This window comes from Ylistrum balloti, unplaced genomic scaffold (genome assembly GCF_031769215.1).
Source record: "Ylistrum balloti isolate Yb309-2 unplaced genomic scaffold, AGI_CSIRO_Ybal_v1 Utg370076, whole genome shotgun sequence".
In the NCBI taxonomy this organism is placed as follows: Eukaryota; Metazoa; Mollusca; class Bivalvia; order Pectinida; family Pectinidae; genus Ylistrum; species Ylistrum balloti.
The window spans coordinates 139116-161745 of NW_026782115.1; the positions used below are offsets into that span (position 1 = coordinate 139116).

General features: G+C 34.0%; 1 protein-coding gene across 1 annotated transcript; it reads right to left on the reverse strand.

The window, feature by feature from the left end:
- Window positions 1-5187: 5187 nt before the first annotated feature.
- On the reverse strand, window positions 5188-22403 carry LOC132549749 (calcipressin-2-like). Its single transcript, XM_060213706.1, has 4 exons — window positions 22067-22403; window positions 11984-12157; window positions 10520-10691; window positions 5188-8955 (listed from the first exon to the last, which is right to left on the reverse strand). Exons 1-4 carry the CDS (start codon window positions 22280-22282, stop codon window positions 8813-8815), a joined length of 705 nt encoding a protein of 234 aa, XP_060069689.1. The 5' UTR covers window positions 22283-22403; the 3' UTR covers window positions 5188-8812.
- Between the last annotated feature and the right edge of the window lie 227 nt (window positions 22404-22630).

Below are 22630 nucleotides of genomic sequence, written 5' to 3' on the forward strand. Positions count from 1 at the left end.
TATGTGTGTTTGTATGTGTTCTTAAAAAAAAAAAGACCTTTTTCAGACACATTGATATCCAATTCTTAATAAAAATTGGGTGGTGGGTGGGAGAGAGGGGTTGCAAAAAGAAGTCTTTCTGAAAATGATAGTAAGAAACAGGGTAAAACCAAAAATTTCCTCGTGTAGTTTTGAGGACTTCAATATGTCCTGTAATTGCATTTAGCTTTTACTTGATTTGTAGATTATGTCCCATAGTCTCCTTGCCAGTCAGTGTCTTATACCCTTGTAGTAAATCCTTTCTAATTCGGCACATGCATTCAAATTGACCTTTCATTTGTTTGCACATACATGTACCACATTTGTTCACCAAAAATACCTTTCAATTTTCTGTCCTGGTCTTCTTGAATAGTTTCCCCATGTTGGTATAGGGTTTCTCAAAAATATCATTTTTTCATAAAATTTATGTTTAAATCATGTGTAGAAAGTATTGACATTTGCACTACAATTTCCATGTAGAGTGTTGGTAATATTATGTTTCGTGTGGTAAGAATTTTGGTGCAAAATATGATGCATTTCTGTCACATAAGATGATATTATAAGTACACATTATCATAAGTTCCCTAACATTGTTTTTCACCTGTTTCTTCTTTGAATGAATTCTTCATGAGAAGGTATATTCCAGAAAATGATTAACTATTTATAGACACAGTGAATTAGTCAATTTTGACAAAATCATGTAATACACACATGAGCTGGTTTCTCTTTAAGAAAAATTGGATTTCACCATTGTTTGGAATTAGACAAGATATTAGAATACTCAGGGTTCGAGGTTTCACTTGTCACGAAAAAGAAAGCTAGTAGCAAAGCACTGATTTTAAATGACCAAATTGGATTAAAATTTATTGCTGGATGACAGAATATTTAAAGATTGAACATTATTGTGATGAGTTTTATGTGAGTATGAATGCATTTGGCTACGAATATATTCTGTGAAGAGTGTTAACAGTGATTTATATGCAATACAATCAGAGTTTGATAGGATACAGGGGAGAAAATATGTATATATGTATCGGTATAAAACATCTGTTTGTGCCATAATTTATTGACATTTAATCTGAAAATAAACCACATTCCTTGTATCAGATGTTTCTTTTTAATTGAAAGTGCTCTATAAAGAACTTGTCAAAGTATTTTTATTGTTAAGACAGTTTTACACAAGGATTCTAGAGAAAAGTTGTGGCCAGTCCTTTTCTACAAAATATCTTATTTATTTATCACAACTTAAGTTCTGTTATTAAAGCAGTTTTTTCTGGTCCAGTTTTATTTTTAAAGCATTCAATGATTGACTTTGTTTTGGGAATGTTCCAAGAATCTGTTGGAAATGTATTTTTGTATCTAGAGTGTCTATATCTAGGTTCTATAGCAGTGTAACTAGATTTACTCTAGTGAGTCAAACGGAGGATAAAGCAAATAAAAAAAAAAGGGAAAAAACTTTTTTTTTTTGGTTCATGACACGGTACAAGCATGAATTATTATTCATGGTAGGTTTTCAAATTGTGAAAAAGAAATTGAGAATGATGGAATTCAAACAATTCTATCTTAAAACTTGATGAACTTTTCTGATCCCACCACGAAGTTTGTCTATTTTTCCTCTATACATACCTTCATGTCCATTGACCCTTGACCTCTCACCTTCAAAAAATAGTCAGTGCTTTCACTTTTGACTCCCAACACCCCCTTCAAACCCCCACCTTATATTTACTCTGTAGCCCATCCGACCTGTTCTCACTGGTTTCGTTTTAACTTCCCTTTACTCTATCTCACCCCATACCACCTCCCACTTGACTTTTAGCTTATAACCTGTCACCAAAGATATTTGTTTACTTACATGTTTACTGCTGTTTGAGCTCTAGAATGTAACTGCTTATTACAATTGCAAAAAAAAAGAATTTGTCATTTGTCAGCTAAACAACAGATACTGAAAAGGAGCAAGAATTCTTAATATCATTTACACTTGTACATGTACTATCAAGTTAAGAGAAAGTAATCCAAATTTGTTTTTTATTTGAATTATAATTCTACTTAAAGTAGAGTTTTATATTGAATTTTTTTTAATATCTTTTTGGATATATATATGCATAGTACATGTTCTGGCATAATATCTTATTTTAGTGTTTTCTGTTATGAAAATTTTTGTGCTAAAGCAAGATTGCACTACTGGTAATCACAGTACAGTATTTCATACAAGGGTATATTGTTTATTGTCACAAGTGATAATGCACTGAAATTTGACGACTCAAAATTAAGAATATTTACAATAGTACAAAAAACACGGAAAAGCTAACTGTTTATTTATTGACAGTGGGAAACTGAATTTTACAGAGGAGTTTCCTTGTCGCATGCCTCGGAAAACTTAAAGAAAAGGTTAAATGAGTTTCATAAATCAGATACAAAATACAAACAGATTTCAAATCGTTTTTACTATTTGAACATTTTTTGTTAATGCTGAAGAAAAAGTGCTTTAAGTTTCCATTTCATTCCTGAGCCCAGCTTCACTTGGTGTCACCATTTTGACAATCTGTGAGTGATGTGATTTCAATGTCATCTTCTTACATCAAGATATTGTGTATAGGATGTTTTATGTTGCAGCTTAACTTTTTACCATTTGTCCTTTTGGAAATATGATAAAAAGTAAAGATATGGTGAAGTTTACATGGTCAGGAACTGATTTGTACAGGAAGAAACCATGCAATGTGTCATATTAGTACATTTTCCATAATAACAAAATAATCGTGTGATAAAAATGTACTAGAGATATCCTGTGGACTCAATGTCCCATAGACTCACTTCTTACTCACTCCTTCATTAAATGGGGCTGCAGTGGCTGTGTGGTTGTGTGGTTAAGGCATCTGACAGTCTTAATCAATAGTAAACCACCTCTGGGTCACGGGTTCGAAAGTCTTTAAAGAGCAGTTGCTTGATATTGGCTACGTGTCAGTGGTGTTTCTGTGGGAGCTTCAGATTTCCTACACCAATCGTTAACATGTCTTTAAAATGACTTTGGTTGTTGAAAGAATGTTAAGCAACATTAAACCAAACCAATCTTTGATTAGATATCTCTTCTGGCCTTGTCCTCATGCTTTCAAGCAAATTTATGATTTCATTGGTATAATTTTTGTTTCTTTTTTTATCTTGTTGATTTTAGTTACGATTCTAGTCTACAAAATACAGACCACTTTCAGAAATATTTTTTATCATTATAGAGTAGGTAAGTATCTGTTGAGAATTTTTCATTGACCACATTCTGCACAAAAAAATTGACCACCTGGTGTAGTCAGTCGTAATAAGTCAATATATGTTAATATTATGTGAAGTAAATATGTAAGACTGGTGAGAATTATGAGAGTGCTACAGATATATATATATATGTATACATGTCCACTGTGCATACAATTATTTAAGTCTATAAAACATTAATTAGCTATATATCAGTATTTATATTGTAATCTTGCTTGCTTTTTGTTAAGAGGTCCTAGCAGTGTTTGGGATTCCATGCACAAGTACTATATACCATGAAATTTTCATCCCCATCTAATTTTCATCCTTTTTCAACAGAAAGAGTGAATCTTAGATAGGGACAAAAATTTGTTACTCTTTTATAACTATTTCATATAATCCTCAGAGGGCAAAAAACATTAGGTAAATTTGTGTAGAAAGATGCAAGGGCAAAAAACAATCTTAGGCGACAATATTCCAGTATACAATGTACTTGTCAGTGTTCTGGCAACATACTGGTACTGTGTTCTAATTCTCTGTTATAAGTGCTGTCATATCATGTTATCAGTGGTATTTGTCATTTCAGGATTTTTGGTGATAAATTGAGAATGCCAGCTGGGAAATTACTATGAAAACTTTTGGTATTGTAAAGGATTTTTACATGGGGTAGCTTATTCAAATGAATTCTATGACATATTGAGAATTTACGAAACAGTGGGGTCACGATGGCCCAGTGACCTAGGAACTGACCATCATTGTCACTAGCTCTCAAACTCTTGGTCACTGATTACAGCCTAAGTAGGGATGTTAACAGGTACTGGTCATAACTATGTGGATGGTTTTTCTCTGGGAACTGCGTCTTTTCTCCATCACTCAAACCTGGCATGTCCTTAAATGACATTGTTTTTTTATAGGATGTTAAGCAACACTAAACCAAATACGAAATGTTGACGAGATATTGGGAAAGACAACATGCTGTGGTGATGATTTGGTCATCGGTTAGGCAAAAAATGACCGACTACATTATAAAAAAACTTTATTGTACTAGATATGAAAGATGGACACCCTTATTTCTCAGTTCTTGAGAAGGTGAGGAACACCAATAAAAACACTGTGTGAAGCCCTAGCATTGTTAGGATCTGCCTTAACATACAGTCCTGTGATCTTGTTTGAAGCCGTTTTATTATGTGAAACATTTCATGGGATTAGTTCATTTTTATCTTGTATGAAAAATAGTAATTTTTCTTTCTTATTGATAATTTTATTTGTTATATGAACTTAAAAATAAAATAAAAATGTTACATGCATCTGTGTGCTTGTTGAATATTTAATATTTCCTGATTGGTAATGTTTTACTGGCAAGTCTGTCTGGTTAGTACCCGGATGATAATTGTTGATGTTGAGTATAATTACAGAAGTATCAAGAAATTCTTATTATCCCCCACGAAAATTTTTGCAGATTAAATTATGATAACGCCTCAAAACTTTTTACAGTTTTTAAGCTAGTCCTCTTGTTGTGGTTTTTTGGTATGGAGAAGTTCTCCTTTTAAATACTTTTTTCTGTTACCATGGAAACGAATAGGCCAAGTTACAAACTTCAGTTGTATGGAGCATGAATCCATACAAGAACTACCTGAAACTATCAAACTAGCATTGTGGTAGTGCATTTTGCAATGGAGAATCCAAATTTCGAAGAAGAAAAAAAAAACTTTGTATCATGGAAACAGACAAAACATCAAATTTTGCTTTTCACGATAGCTACTGCAACCTTTGTCTACTTATCCTTTCTTTTTAGTGGTGCCATTTGCAATGGATGAGTTTTCATTCTTTTTTCTCATCATGGAAACTGATCTTTTGATGGCCAAAAGTGACATCAATCAAAAACACTTTCAACATAACTGCAAAATAAATTATCAGACTACAACAAAATCTGATTCAGAGATTCTTTATTCAATAAACCAACAGCAATATAACAATATCCTTACCATTAGCAGGCAGCTCTTGTTGATCGAGGCTTACGTAAGGGGAGACAACTTATACAGGTTTGTAACGGATAGTATATCTATATACACTGGCTATACAATACTGCCTGGAACAGCAAAGGTATGGTATGACACTTTCAACATCCTCAAATCCAAGTAAAATTCCAATATGTAAGTACATTTTCACCTGTGACCAAGAATGATTTTTCTATATTTCTTTTAATTTAATCCAAAATGCAACTGAAATTGATATATATTGTATTTTTCAACATTTGCATTTTGCATTTGTCAAAAAAAATTTGTAGCTTTTGTTTTCTCATTGAGGCAGGATACGCTGTACAATATAAAGATCAACAATTTGTTAAGTGATATCACAAAATAGGATGCCATTTTTTTCCAACAAGAAAGAATGATAAAAACATTTTTGTGCCTTTATTACAAAGCAGTGCCTGTACATCATTTTCAAACACTATTTTTTGTGCTTGGGGAAACGCATTTATTTGTATGAAATCAAAATGGCAGTTACTAAATCTGTTCTATCTAAAAGAAATGGCATACAGTGTGGGTATATGAAGAACAAGCTACTGTATTTGGGTTCACAAATTTTGATATAAAACATTTATTTTCTTGTAGAATTAACACCACTTTAATACTGTGTACATGTATATCTGCAACAAGAAGGCGAGTATTGCAAATTAGGTGAAGTCACCCCCCCGTCCTTTGGCAAACTTTTGTATCAAAACTGAACAATGGGCTATAATCCTGAATATCAGTTTGAAAATATGACATCAAGGTTTTTTAATTCAATTTTTTTTCTCCTGTTTTTATTTGCCTCATTTCTTTTATTAACTCAAAGACAAAAAGATCATCAGCATTAAATAATAAAATCACAATTTTTTTCTTCATTCATGCACATGTACCTAAACACCTCCCAACTCCCTGGAAAAATGTGTTTCAAAATCAGTTGATTTTTTTTTTTGTAAATTCAATACATTGTGTACTTTGTAGGTCATGATGATATCAACAATGAAAACATGTATATATGGAAAGGATAAAGTATTCTGTAATGCAAAATAACAGACTTGATGTACAAACAGCAAGGAATAACATCTGGTTCCTATGTTTACAGTTACCATACAAAAATTTGACGAATTGCAGTGTTTCCTTAACAACAGAAAAAAATGACATGGTTTGGTACAATTCAATCTGGAGTACATCTATTTCAGGTTCCTAGAATTGAAAGTCAAGGTCTATTTTCCGAGACTTCCTTGTTGCTTGTAGATTGTACAATACTTCTAATAAAATCTAACAAGAGTTGGATCAATAATTCTTTGTTGGCAGCAGCATAACCATTAGGATGTTTAGGTAGGATGTTACCTAGAAACATTTCAACTTTCACAAGGCTTTCTTTGGTTTATAAATACAAGGGGTGTAACTCTTAAAAGTGATGATAACAACACAACAGTATTTTATGCAGTTTATGAGAAAAGGTTCATGAGACCAGTCACCCAGACAAAAATATTTTTTCCTCAAAAATGGTTCTTAAAAATATGACACTTTGAAAACACAACCTTCCAAGCAAATTATGCCCAACATTAAGTCAAAATAGTGATGGTCTCCTTATCATATTGAGAGGCCCCAAAGGATATCTATTAAAGGTTGATATATGTACTGCTAATTATATTACAGATATAATTTTAAAGGGATCATGCAGGTAAAATGTATTCAAGGTAATATCAATTTAAAAAGCTTCATATTTATCCTGTAATAAGCCGGGGTCCTCTGATTCCTAGTATATTTTCGCAGTTTGATCTTATTACAGGACAGGGGACAAAACATTGCCTCTGACTCAAAGTAGGGGGATGGGCTTATTAAAGGACAATGATATAATGGGGCCAAGACATTGCCTCTGACTCCATGTAGGGGGATGGGCATATTACAGGACAATAATACAGCATTTGTTGGTACAGTTTTATGTATTTCAAAAGAAGCTGCAGAAGATATGGGTGGGCTTATTACCAGGCATCGGGTTATTGTTGAATAACTACGGAATACAAATCATGAGTGATATGTCGTCATCTTTAGCTTTGTCTCCTGTTGAGACATCACTAACAAAATAACCATCAATTACAATCATTTCAGGCTGGCTTGACCACAATACTAATAGGGTTAAAGAGTAAATCAATATCACAGATCCCATCAAGAGGCTTTCCGTAATGCTAACGTATATCTGTAAAAACATGAAACTCCATTATCCTTCATGGCGTGCTATTTCAGAAAAAACTAATTCACACAAAAGAAATGACACATTTGGTTTGTTGGGTTTATCATTCTGTGAATAGGCTTGTTATGGAGTAGCTGGTGGTTAACTCACCGAAAGACATAGGGGAGGCCCATAGCATGTCAACCAAAGTAAATAAGGGTAGACTGTTTTGCCCAAGGGCAAAACCTTGTCATCACAGACTTGTCTGTTTCTCAGCTTCCTGAGAAACACAAACTGCCACAAGTAGAAGTGTGGAGCCATGTACTTGCCATTGCAAAACCTTGTCATCACAGACTGCCACAAGTAGAAGTGTGGAGCCATGTACTTGCCATTGCAAAACCTTGCCATCACAGACTGCCACAAGTAGAAGTGTGGAGCCATGTACTTGCCATGGCAAAACCTTGTCATCACAGACTGCCACAAGTAGAAGTGTGGAGCCATGTACTTGCCATGGCAAAACCTTGTCATCACAGACTGCCACAAATAGAAGTGTGGAGCCATGTACTTCAGATCTTAAGGTTACGTAAGCCAACACTCTAACCACATGAGCTATCCTGGCCTCACAAAAATAAAATGTCAACATTAAATAACAATTCCTTATAAAGATAACAAAATAACACACAAAAAGAAAACTCATACTAGCAGAAGGTGTTTATGGCAAGATATGTCAAGTTTTCTCATCTGAAATTTTCAAATCTATCTTTTTTTTGTTAAACACTCTAGTAGTACATTTTCCACAGCATTTCATTTCATAAAGTTTATAATATATCAAAGATTTTAGCCTAGTAAAACATTACAAAAAGTCCATCTTTTTACAAACAAGTCTATCACAAGCCATATGAACACGAATGTAAAGATATAGTGTATTGAATCACTGCAATTTATACTGCTTTGGAAAATAACGTATATGAAACCTATCAAGCCCTGCTCAGCCTTATATTTGTACAATGTGTATCAAGTGTTTCCCTAGATATTTTGCTGTTAAAATAGGTATCTAAACATGATCCAACACTCTCCACTAGTCTCATTAGTTCTCTCTAGACACTACATCTGTACATTTCCTAAAGACCTGGTTAATTTTGGCTACTAGTCTTACACAATGATAGAGTGAAAAATCTTTGTACATCTTTGCATGGAATCAGTAACATGTTTTCACACAAAAAATTTGAAAGGGCTTTCGGATAAAAATTTGAAAACAGATTGTTAAGATACTTTATCCTAAAGTCTGCAACAACACTTTTCTTGTAGACTTTAACAGTTTGAGATAAACAGTTTCAGGAAGGAAAAAGAAATCCACAAGATGCTGATATCACGTTTTGCGCTCTGGACAGCGCGTCTGTGGCAGTTTTGGGCGTTTGTTCCCGTAAAGATCGACTGGTTCCTCATTGTCACATATATGTACAATGATGGCAGGCTGGCTATCTGTCTGAGGGTGCAACTCATGGGCTTCCCCTGTAAACACACAATATCAGAATATAGAAAATTTCTTACCAGGTTATCCAAAATAAAGCCCAAGGTTTCAGAGCATAACTTCTGACTTGGTGGGCTTATTACTGGACAACCATATAGCATTATTGGTATTTTTACTGAAAATGTATAACATGGGTGGGCTTTTTACCAAACACAGACTTGTTGCTAGAGATACACAGTAGCATCGTGGGTGCATTCCTGTATTACATGACAGTGAACATGTTTTCCAGAATCTTACAGGGTAAAGATTTTTCTCTCCTCGACCATAAATATTGCTAGATTGATGTTTTGTATCTCATAAAAATAGCAGAACATTAAAAAAATGTTATAATATAATAAACTTCATTCATTTTACAACAATTGCGAAACAAGTAATGTCAACTTATACTAATCACTCTTGTTGGCCCGGATGTAAGCCTGCGAGGGGTCTTAATGTGGGAGGAAACCGGAGTACCCGGGGAAAACCCATGTGGTCGGGCAGGTGACCCCTTACCTTTTCACGTATGTTCCGGGAATCGAACCCCATCGGCTAGGTGAAAGGTGAGTGTATTACCACTGAGCCACCTGCCCACCCAAAATATTAGTTGATACCGTACTGAAATTTTGACCTAATTTTTGTATACCTTATTTTAAAATTTAGCACATGTTTGTAAAACTTCCAAGTGGATAATATCTCTTGAAAAGATGATCTCAAGAAAACAATGGTCTGTCATAAAAAGACAGAACCACGAAGAGAAGTTTCCCAAAAAAAGTAGTCTCTCTAGAAAAGGCGGGATCCAAGAAAAGATGACAGTTCAAGAGAAGGTGGTGAAGAAGAGAACTAGACTCCGGCAATGTAGCCTACCTTGGGCAGATGGTAATAGTTCTTACCACAGAAAATAGTTTTTCAAAAAAATGGTCAACACAGACGTTATCACAGTTACATTCAATCTGTTTTCATTCTCAAACCAGAGGCCTATGGACCTGAACGGTCACTGGAGGACTTCAGGTCTTTGGTCAGTTTGAGAATCTATCCATCCGTCCCATCATTAAAAACAACAAAGTTTTTATTGTTTCTTAGTCAATATCATGACCTTGGGCCATTGGATTATTGAGACAAAGCCATTTGAAGATTTTGACACATTTGACCCCAGTGACCTTGAAAGAAGGTCAAGGTCATTCATGTAACAAAATTGGACCTCCTTCTTCCCAGCATGCTACTTGCCCAATATCATGACACTGGTCCATTTTGTTATAATAATGAAGTCATTTAAAGATTTTTAATAAATTTGTCACCTGTGACCTTGCATGAATGTCAAGGTCATTCATTTGAACAAACTTGGTATCCCTTCATGCCAGCACGTTACTGGCCCAATATCATGACCCTGGGTCATTTTTGTTACTAAGAATTCTTAAATAAACAAGGCAAATATATTACAAAAATTTATTTGAAGAAGTGATGTAAAAAAGAACTAACTTAATTTATCTGACACATAGGGGTAGAAAGTACTTTTAAATCGACCTTGAATTTTGTCAAATTTCAGATCAATTTTGAAGTGGAGCTCACCTGGTGCGAGGTTTGCCATGGCTGCTAGGAGATCGTAGTTAATAATAGGTTCTGATTCAGTTATAGGCTCCCAGCCCACAGGAGGCGAGGCAGGTGGGGAGATAAGAAACTGCTTTGTTGGAGCTGGAGGTTGAAGGTGTGGGTCAATCTTGTCCCGACTTTTGTCTCTCGGCTGTAAACAGAAAAGAAGTAATCAAGGTCATTATTATTCTGAAAAAAGTTTCTTTATGAAACTAGATTCTGTTTTAAAGCTTAATCCCCAATTCAGAAGAAAGTACAGTGTAAAATGTATTGTTGAAACCTACAGAATAGGGTGTGTGTGTGGTGCTTTACTTACTACTTCAAGTTTGGGGATAGGCTTATTACAGGAAAATACTATAGGAAATTTGTTATCATTATCATTTCTACTGAAATATCAACGTAGAGTGGTGAAAAATATTTAGCTGCAAAATTCCATAAAACAACAAATCACATATACAAATATGTCAGTTGTGATGTTAGTAATTTTAGTTTTTACTTCACCATATTTCATTTAGTGCAATCAACATGTCAATTTTCAATTTACAAGAGTAGCACCTTTACATGTGAAATAATTTGACATAGGGGCAGAGATCAGTCCAACTCCTACATGTTTCAGTCTACAGCTGAAAAAGGGAAAATCTAAGATCATGTAAAATTTGGAAGTTACATTGATAAACAACATCCCAAATATGTGACAAAACTTTCCCATGATGTCTACATTCCCACAAAACTTGTAATCTATACGTGAAATTAAGTAGCCAAGATTGTAAGTTATATTATGCTGTTTTTGTAGTGTTTACAATCAAGGTCAATGTTCAAGGTGAAGTCACAGTGACCTGGCTGTAGTACTCATGTTGTAGTTTCTATGTCTGAAGTCCATACATAACCAGCAACAGAGATATGCTCTGGAAACATGTATAATTTTTTTGGTACTCATTGTCACGGTCAAAGGTCAAGAAGACATGGCAATGACTCCACTTTAGAACACGACACACTGCATTCTTATTTCCAAAGTGTAATGGTTAATGATAATGTTTAAAGGTCAAGTAGAGGTCACAGTGACCTCATTTTAGTAAGTGACACAAAGCCTTACTGATCTTACAAAATTAATGCCCATAAACACCACTGAACCTTGTCGGCATGATAACATGTACACACATGAAACAAAACACTGTTTCCTTCACTTCAGCAGAAGAAAGGATATTGATAAATAAACACCATTATAGAGCTGATTGCAGCAACAAGACAAAACAATAGTTTTCATTACTTTTCATTTTTTCTCAATTTTGCTGAATGGTTATGACTCAAAGCAGATTTGGTCAATCTAAGATAAAATTCCTCAATTAGCCATTTTTTCATTTTTTTTTTTTTTTTTTTGACACTGAAATTGAATAATTTCTTATAACTAAATCTTTACAATGAAAACAGAGGTAAAACACCTACCTGAGCCATGTAACACTTTATACAACTTCCACACACTTCCATTTCATGTAAGCCGAGTTTTGCCTTCACAGCAAACTCAGGATGGCTAAAATTCACCCGCACTCGACGAAAACTTTTCAGGAAATTAAATGTCACTGCTTCGTCAAAATATCTGAACACTTCTTCAAACTGTTTCTGAAAACACAGAAATAAAAATTTAATTCATTAAACACAGAATACAATGTGTCTTTTTAACTTAGAAAAAAATAAGCAAACTTATCTAATTATTTTAATTATTTATAAACAAAAATTTGAAAAATAATATTGTGATAGTTTGAAATAAAAACTATCCAGTAATTAAAGACGATTCCTTATTATTAAATCTAAACAGTAAGAACAATTAGATAAAATAATTTTACTCTAAGCTGTGTTAATATCTTACTTCAACCACGTTCTGTAATAAAATGGTGTTACTTACGTAGCTTATACATTTAAACATCTGATTCTACACCCTGTTTTACACAAACGTTATTAGAATTTGATCAATAGGCAAATAAATGAAAATGGCTTCTGAAAAAAGGAAATACACCAAATGACGCAAATCAGCAAAGGGAATCAAATTTCATCAATGATTAGCATTATTGAAGTTTATTCCACTGACAAAACTTTTCCCTAATTCAATAGCAATGGATTTGACTTTCTGTTGTGTGGGACATACTAAGTGACTGTTAAAGGGGACAAAAGAATACATGGTTAATGTCATTGACGCAATCAGTGTCAATATGACCAATGACGCAGATATGGAAATGTTAAAACTACAAACTACATTGAGTACTACAACAATATCCAAACCCCCTCATCCCCCCTACAAACACTAATGGTCATTTAAAGATACACACTGTACCTCAGGTTTCACAAAATATCCAAAGCATTGTCAGCTTAAAATTAAAATGTTAAATTCAAAAGAACACTTTTGGTTCAATTGACTATAAACGATTATAACTTATGAATATTCATGTTAGTATACATATATATATATATATGTTTTAATATAAATTCAATACTACACATTTATATATGTAGGTGTTTTTTGCCACTTTCTTTCTTTGTATGTATTTTTGTTCTAGAATTTTATATTTTAAAATGCTAAGCTTACAATCCTTAAAAGTACCAACCTAAGAGTACATAATTATAAAAATCAACTGCTCATTACCTCCACCAAGTACGATCTAGTGATAATGTCTTTATAGAATTTCTATTAAACTTAATCTATTTAAAGAATCCCTCAAATTCACAAATTTTAACGATCTTAATAGCATTATCATGATAAAAGCTTGTATGAAGAATAGGGTTTTTAAATCTGCAAATCACACTTAATGTGTCTTTACACATTCAAAATTAATTATAAGTGATATGGAATCAATCCCAAGTAAACTAAATAAAATGGTAATTAGATGATAAGTACTCAGAGATATATACTTATCTAATCAACATTAACTCCGTTAAATGTACAGATTGTTTACGAGATACAATGCAAACAGTCCAGACTAACAAGGTTCCACTGTACAGACAAACCAAAGTGTCCAGACTAACAAGGTTCTACTGTACAGACAAACCAAAGTGTCCAGACTAACAAGGTTCTACTGTACATACAAACCAAAGTGTCCAGACTAACAAGTTTCTACTGTACAGACAATGCAAACAGTCCAGACTAACAAGGTTCTACTGTACAGACAATGCAAACAGTCCAGACTAACAAGGTTCTACTGTACAAACACACCAAAGTGTCCAGACTAACAAGGTTCTACTGTATACACAAACCAAAGTGTCCAGACTAACAAGGTTCTACTGTACAGACAATGCAAACAGTCCAGACTAACAAGGTTCTACTGTACACACAAACCAAAGTGTCCAGACTAACAAGGTTCTACTGTACACACACACCAAAGTGTCCAGACTAACAAGGTTCTACTGTACACACAAACCAAAGTGTCCACACTAACAAGGTTCTACTGTACACACAAACCAAAGTGTCCAGACTAACAAGGTACTACTGTACAGACACACCAAAGTGTCCAGACTAACAAGGTTCTACTGTACACACAAACCAAAGTGTCCACACTAACAATGTTCTACTGTACACACAAACCATAGTGTCCACACTAACAATGTTCTACTGTACACAAACCAAAGTGTCCAGACTAACAAGGTTCTACTGTACACACAAACCAAAGTGTCCAGACTAACAAGGTTCTACTGTACACACACACCAAAGTGTCCAGACTAACAAGGTTCTACTGTACACACAAACCAAAGTGTCCAGACTAACAAGGTTCTACTGTACACACAAACCAAAGTGTCCACACTAACAAGGTTCTACTGTACACACAAACCAAAGTGTCCACACTAACAAGGTTCTACTGTACACACAAACCAAAGTGTCCACACTAACAAGGTTCTACTGTACACACAAACCAAAGTGTCCACACTAACAAGATTCTACTGTACAGACACACCAAAGTGTCCAGACTAACAAGGTTCTACTGTACAGACACACCAAAGTGTCCAGACTAACAAGGTTCTACTGTACACACAAACCAAAGTGTGTCCAGACTAACAAGGTTCTACTAACAAGGTTCAACTGAACGCACAAACCAAAGTGTCCAGACTAACAGTGGTTCTACTGTACACACAAACCAAAGTGTCCAGACTAACAAGGTTCTACTGTACACACAAACCAAAGTGTCCAGACTAACAAGGTTCTACTGTACACACAAACCAAAATGTCCAGACTAACAAGGTTCTACTGTACACACAAACCAAAGTGTCCAGACTAACAAGGTTCTACTGTACACACAAACCAAAGTGTCCAGACTAACAAGGTTCTACTGTACACACAAACCAAAGTGTCCAGACTGACAAGGTTCTACTGTACATACAAACCAAAATGTCCAAACTAACAAGGTTCTACTGTACATACAAACCGAAATGTCCAGACTAACAAGGCTCTACTGTACACACAAACCAAGCAGTTCAGACTAACAAGGTTCTACTGTACATACAAACCAAAGTGTCCAGACTAACAAGGTTCTACTGTACACACAAACCAAAGTGTCCAGACTAACAAGGTTCTATTGTACACACACACCAAAGTGTCCAGACTAACAAGGTTCTACTGTACACACAAACCAAAGTGTCCAGACTAACAAGGTTCTACTGTACAGACACACCAAAGTGTCCAGACTAACAAGGTTCTACTGTACACACAAACCAAAGTGTCCAGACTAACAAGGTCCCACTGTACACACAAACCAAAGTGTCCAGACTAACAAGGTTCTACTGTACAGACACACCAAAGTGTCCAGACTAACAAGGTTCTACTGTACACACAAACCAAAGTGTCCAGACTAACAAGGTTCTACTGTACACACAAACCAAAGTGTCCAGACTTACAAGGTTCTACTGTACACACAAACCAAAGTGTCCAGACTTACAAGGTTCTACTGTACACACAAACCAAAGTGTCCAGACTTACAAGGTTCCATTATTAACAAAACAAGTCTCCAAACCAACAAAGTATAACTGTATTGACAAATCGAAGTGCCCAAACTAATGAGGTTCCATTGTAAACAAAAAACAAGAATTCCGACGAAAAAGCTTTAACTGCATGAACAAACCAAAGTGAACATGGTTCCACTAAACACGTAGTCTGCCTTAAAAGTTGAAATTTTCAATTAATACTCACAAATTCACTCTGTGTCACCTGGGACCAGATGTTCAATATCCAAGCTAATCCAACAGTACAAAATTACCAAGTGATAATACAGAGGTGTACATGTAAATTCTAGTGTAGACCATACAAGATCCAAATCTCCTTACCTATTAATTCGTACTGATATCTCAATGTATAGGCAAGTTTTATCACTGAGCCAACATTTATCTAAACACTTCAATCATTTCTTGTAAAGGAATGGCCAAAAATAGAATGAAGGCTATTTTTCAAAAATTTTGTGTGGTTAGGAATCTTGTTTTAAACACATTGAGGCTATTTAGACACATTAAACATACAATCATTCATGCCGTCATATAAACATTAACATTCAAATCTTAAGTAATTAAATCCATACATCAAGGCCATAACTTGCTTGAAAAATCTGTCAGCTTGATATCAAGAAATTAAAAACTAAATGAAGATGATAATTTTCTCAAAATTTCTAGTAAAAATTGTCTACCCCTTTTTTCAACTACTTTTGATGTTTTGTACTAAGACCTAATAAAATTTCAATTCTTTGAAAATGCTTTTTCAATACCCAAAAAATTGCTTATCAGTATTTATGATATCTAGGGCAATGTTAATGATAAAAAAAAACACTCTGTATTGGGAAAATGACTTCTTCCAAGCAAACCATGCTTGTACTGACTGACATACTGTTACAGTGATACACAACAAGGAGCACCATGTCTCTAGGCTCTAGTGCGTCATCACCACAAGGGGCTGTCAGATTTCATCACAAAGCATGGCTTTCTCTCTCACATCACAAGGCAGACTGAACATGCATAACACATTACAACTACGTCATAGAAGCTACAATAATACAATGATATGACCTTGGTGAATACTGCCCCAACTTCCCTTCCCCTCCAAGAAAACGCCATCACCACCATGCAACTATTGAATGATTCATAAAGTGAATAGATCAACTGCCTGAAGACATCTCTCTATATTTTATCTACAATACACACGTTCAGTTAAATAAGTCTCGTTACATCACAGGGACATTCCATGATTCACATTTATGTATTAAGACAAATAAATACACACTGTTTTCAGGGGAAAAAAATTTCTACATGCTGAGCAACATCCTGTGTCCATGAAATCTTATGTGTAAATATTGTAATTTAGAATTATTTTAGCATTAACATGATTATGCTGGAATTTCAGGTTTTGGGGCTGAACAATATATTGATTCTGAACTCCAAAATTTCTAAGCATTTTTAAAGTAGATTTGTTATAAAAACAGTTGTTGAGTTGGATTATATTTGCGATGAATTCAAAATCCCTGCCATCAAATGCCAGTCTTGATGTGCTGAAAACAGCATGAATGTTGTTGTTCTTCCTTAATCAAGTCCTTGATATGTATTTAATTACAACTTCACTATTGTATTAAGCCTGCAATAAACCCAGGGACAAAAAATAAGCTCTGGTTCAAAATAAAGGGAGGGCTTATTACAGGACAAAACCATGCTGTGATCTCTGCTGAAACTTCAAAGGTTAAAGGTGAGCTTATTACCAGGCATAAGGCTTATTACTAGGCATAAGGCTTATTACTAGACATAAGGCTTATTACCAGGCATAAGGTTTATCACCAGGCATAAGGCTTATTACTAGACATACGGCTTATTACCAGGCATAAGGTTTATTACCAGGCATAAGGCTTATTACTAGACATAAGGCTTATTACCAGGCATAAGGTTTATTACCATGCATAAGGTTTATCACCAGGCATAAGGCTTATCACCAGGCATAAGGTTTATCACCAGGCATAAGGTTTATTACCAGGCATAAGGTTTATTACCAGGCATAAGACTTAATACCAGGCATAAGGTTTATTACCAGGCATAAGGCTTATTACTAGACATAAGGTTCATTACCATGCATAAGGTTTATTACCAGGCATAAGACTTAATACCAGGCATAAGACTTAATACCAGGCATAAGGTTTATTACCAGGCATAAGACTTAATACCAGGCATAAGACTTAATACCAGGCATAAGGTTTATTACCAGGCATAAGACTTAATACCAGGCATAAGACTTAATACCAGGCATAAGGTTTATTACCAGGCATAAGGTTTATTACCAGGCATAAGGTTTATTACCAGGCATAAGACTTAATACCAGGCTTAAGGTTTATTACCAGGCATAAGACTTAATACCAGGCATAAGGTTTATTACCAGGCATAAGGTTTATTACCAGGCATAAGACTTAATACCAGGCATAAGGTTTATTACCAGGCATAAGACTTAATACCAGGCATAAGGTTTATTACCAGGCATAAGACTTAATACCAGGCATAAGGTTTATTACCAGGCATAAGACTTAATACCAGGCATAAGGTTTATTACCAGGCATAAGACTTAATACCAGGCATAAGACTTAATACCAGGCATAAGGTTTATTACCAGGCATAAGACTTAATACCAGGCATAAGACTTATTATCAAACATTAAACTTATTATCACACTTAATTATTACCAGATGATCTTTCTCTACAATATAAAAGACAAGATTAGGAGGAAATCACTCTGAAATGTTTTTCATCATTAAAAACACCCTACAATAATTAAGTGTGCACAGATTTCAACACGGAAACCTAACTTTAAATCAAATTTTAGATTAAATATTTAGAATAAATTATAAAACCTAACCGGACATATTTAGCTACACATGTCAGGCACAATCTGTGTAACATGAAATTATATTGGCAAAAAATATAGAGAAAACCAAGAAAAAGGTAAATACTTATTAAAACAAAATTTGTGCATCACGTTTTAGCTTACCTGGTCAGCCAATGGCCTGTGCCATACCTTTTGCGATCCTATGCTATAAAGTATATACTACATCACTGGACAAATTTACACAAAAGTCTGACATGTCATGCAATTTTTCATATAACGTGGGTGTAAATTTCCCTGTTTATCTTGCAAATAGTCTACACTAATAGCATTATATATTCCCTCGAAAGCCGATCACAACTCAACGATCTCTCACTCTTCATTCCAAACACTCAATTCTTTGATGAATGGGATGAGGCACAAAAAAAATATATTTATAGATGGAAAGTTCACAAGAGTTGCGTTGTTATATAAGATTTGCATGTTATGTGACGTGACTCACCCACATAAAAGTGTCCTGTTTTATCGATCTAGTGTCTACAGCTTTATGTAACTGAAGAAATTAATTCAAATTAAATGAAAATTTTAAACTTTCTAAAACTATTTTTGGGCAGGATGGCATCTGTTTTTCAATGTTTATTTTTATAAAAATCTTTTGTCACAAATTCAATTTGCTATTACGGAGGAATGAAGTTGGCATTTCTTTGAGACGATATCTTGTATATAAATATATATACAGGTATACTTGTCAATCTTCATTCTTCAATATCTATCTCCTTAGTTTGACCCCTATTTTCTGACCCTGATGTAACACAATTCAAATTATCACATTAGTGGGCTTTGTTGAATTGGTAATATTTGTATAAAAATCAATGTTATGTAATTTGTATTGTAAAGTAATCATTGTTGAGGAATAGCTTACAAGCTTACTCTTGTTACCATATCTCTAACATTATATTGTCAAATATCAAACCATGTTACTGTTAATTTAAAAAAAAAAAAAAAGTATTACTAAAACTTCAAACAAATTACCGAATTATCAGGCAATATTCTATCCTAATTTTGCATATTATCTAACAATTTATCATTATATAACTGATGAATAATTTATCAACATCGTTTAAGGAGCAAATAATATTAGGAATTTTTATACATGTGTTTCATATAAGCTTTGGATTATTGCTAAATTAATATTGTAATTAAAAGAGGCAAATTATTTTCAAAATGTTATAAAATCTGGAACAAATTCATCGAAAAAAAAAAAGGCATTGTATAACAAGTTATTTTTAGCTCCCTGGGAGTGCCATATCAGAATAGTCATGCAGAAAATTACACCAAAATACGCCATTCAAAATCAGTTTTAACATGTTAAGTAGATCTAATAAAATGTAAACTTGCGTCACAAGCTATCGTAAATCTAAATGTAAGTGGATCACTTCAAAGAATAATGCATCTGAAAGCCACATAAATCAATTCAGATTAAAGTAGATTTATAAGGTATTTTGAAAACTAACTACCATTGGTCATGAAAGTCAAAGGTCAAATTTCAAGATCAAATAAAACAAAGGTAGTGGTGCAATATTTTCACAAGTGGTTGGATTCTGCGAAAACCTGTCTTACCTGTCTTGATAAGTCTAGTAAAATCTTACTCAATCCAGGAAAAAAAAACACAACAAATCTGATACCATATGCAAGAGAAAAATGTAACTGTCTTTTTTGTCTGTAAATGTTGGATCAATTTCACTATAATGTACAATGATTTGTATTCTGATAAACGCAATGCATACTTAAAGAAACAAAGAATGTGTGTGCTTAAAACTATCAACAGGGAAATGTTTTTGATAAAAAAAAAAATTACAATTTGACGTTTCAGCAAAATTGTAAATTCAGCTATAAATAAAAAAGAAAAATAAGCTGAAATCAGGATATATTACATTGAAAGATCTAACAGTGCAACCTTTTACTAGCTGAATTTCAGCATAAATAAGAATATATCTGCATTTAAATTGCATAAAGTTGAATAACCAATATGGTAGTATAACATTTAATATCAACCATGTTATTAAACGTAATATTTTCACTACACTGGTTCTATCTTAAAAAAATTCTATATAAAAAAATAGGACTGAAAATTAAATCTTTGCCTCTTAGATATATAAAGACCATAGTTTCAAAAAGGGGAGATAAGTCAGTATGGAAATAAATTCTTTACGAAAATTCTGCTTTTGTGTTGAATGCAGAGTGGAGTCCTGACAAGGTACATTGTACACAACATTGGAAGTTGAATAAAACTCAAAAGATATACAATAAGTATTAGAAATTATAAAGTTATTGTGAAGAAACTATAAATCAATGTTCTTTGTAAACATTACACGGCCATTTTTTACAGAAATTACGATCTATATAATTTTTTCAATTGTTTCCCAGAAACAACAGTAAACCACAGAAGATAAAAAAGAAAATACAAGAGATAGTAATGCTCTCCATAATTAATTTGGGTCAATGTTTGTCAAATATGCATCACTTGAATAAGATTACATTTTGTGAAAATTAAACTAAACACCAAATTCACAAAGATATAATAAACCTTTGATATATTGCACCATTAATATACAGAATCACTGATATATTGAACCTTTGATATACTGAACCTTTGATCTCCTGAACCAATGATCTACTGAACCAATGATCTACCAAACCTTTGACCTACTGAACCTTTGATCTACTGAACCAATGACCTATTGAACCATTGGTATACTGAACCACTGATATACTGAACCTTTGATCTCCTGAACCAATGATCTACTGAACCAATGATATACTGAACCTTTGATCTACTGAACCAATGACCTATTGAACCATTGGTATACTGAACCAAAGATCTTTTTATCCATTGATCTACTCAGTCCTTGAACTGTTGATCTAATGAACCAATGGTTTACTGAAACAATGATCCACTGAACACCGGACCTTCTGAGCCAATGTTCACTGAAGCATTGAATTACTGAACAATGGACATATAGTACATGTATATACTGAACCACTAATTAGATAATAAAGTGCGGTAGAATTAATTTATTGACTGACAACGTTTATACTACAGCTTTGGCTATAGTCTGAAAAAGTTCAAGATTTCTTTAACTATTCAGTATCGTAGTAAGTATTTTTGCAGAGGGAGCTACCACAGAAAGATCTCTAGTGCACTTCAATCCCTGGAGGCCAACAACAGTGATTTACATACATGTAGCTTGTTTCACAATTGTAAACTAAATCAAATTTATGTATACATCTAGACCTGTATTAATTTAGTCTGGTTGTTAGTGTTCTGGTATAACTTGACAGTTTAACTAGTTATTTATTCTGTTTCACACATTTTAATTATAATCAGGTACGATGTACAATGTATAATTAAACTTAATACTTAAGTTACATTTAAATTGCAAGATTTTGTGCATAAGTACATGTACAGCAGCGAATATTCTATTTTGCTAAATGTTTACCTACTGCATTTGCAACAAAACAAACCTTCAATGCATATGTGATAATGATTTACGAACGGTTTCTTGATAGTTATTATCACAGTGCTTAACATGCATGCAACCAATATTAATTTCCACTGTATACAAATAAATATGACGAACAGCCGGCGTCGTGTTGTCACGTGTTATCAAAATTGTACACAAAACAATCAATATTTACAAACAAACCTGAATATCGGGGTCCAGAAAGACATTGTCTCCGATGTTTGTTACTATCACTGAATCTGGTAAATCATCATAAAAGTCTGTGTCGTTTGGATTCCCTACGTCAGAATCGTCCATGTCCAGGTTTTCATCTACACTATCCACATCTTCATGTCCATTTTCCGCCATTTTACAGTCATTACTCTCCGAAGCATCAAAATATGACGGATCCCTTCGCATTATCCAACACTAATTAACGGCTAAATCAAATCAATTCAAGTCAAAATCAAATCTTCCTGACGACACAGTACATTTCAACCCACAGAGTCGAACATCGATCCGATCGTTACGTCAAAAAAATATATGACAGGTCGGGGACTCCGGCTGACGTCATCGGAGGGAATTCCCTACGGTGGGAGGTACCCCAAGGGAGATCCGATATTAAGTTGAATGAATAGTTTTCGATTAATTAAAATGAAATTTACATAGCTGCGTTTGTAAAGAACAATACATCAAAATCAATGATAAGCATAGAGAAGAAAAATGTGATACTGCCAAAACGATTTGAGCAAATATCATTTGGGAAAC

What these genes read in the sequence shown, in the direction of transcription:
- LOC132549749 (XM_060213706.1), bottom strand. Translation starts at nt 22,282, where the DNA reads ATGCGAAGGGATCCGTCATATTTTGATGCTTCGGAGAGTAATGACTGT. An exon ending in TTCTGGACCCCGATATTCAG is followed by an intron (nt 12,158 to 22,066) that starts GTTTGTTTGTAA and finishes CTGTGTTTTCAG; the next exon opens with AAACAGTTTGAAGAAGTGTT. An exon ending in TAAAGTGTTACATGGCTCAG is followed by an intron (nt 10,692 to 11,983) that starts GTAGGTGTTTTA and finishes TTCTGTTTACAG; the next exon opens with CCGAGAGACAAAAGTCGGGA.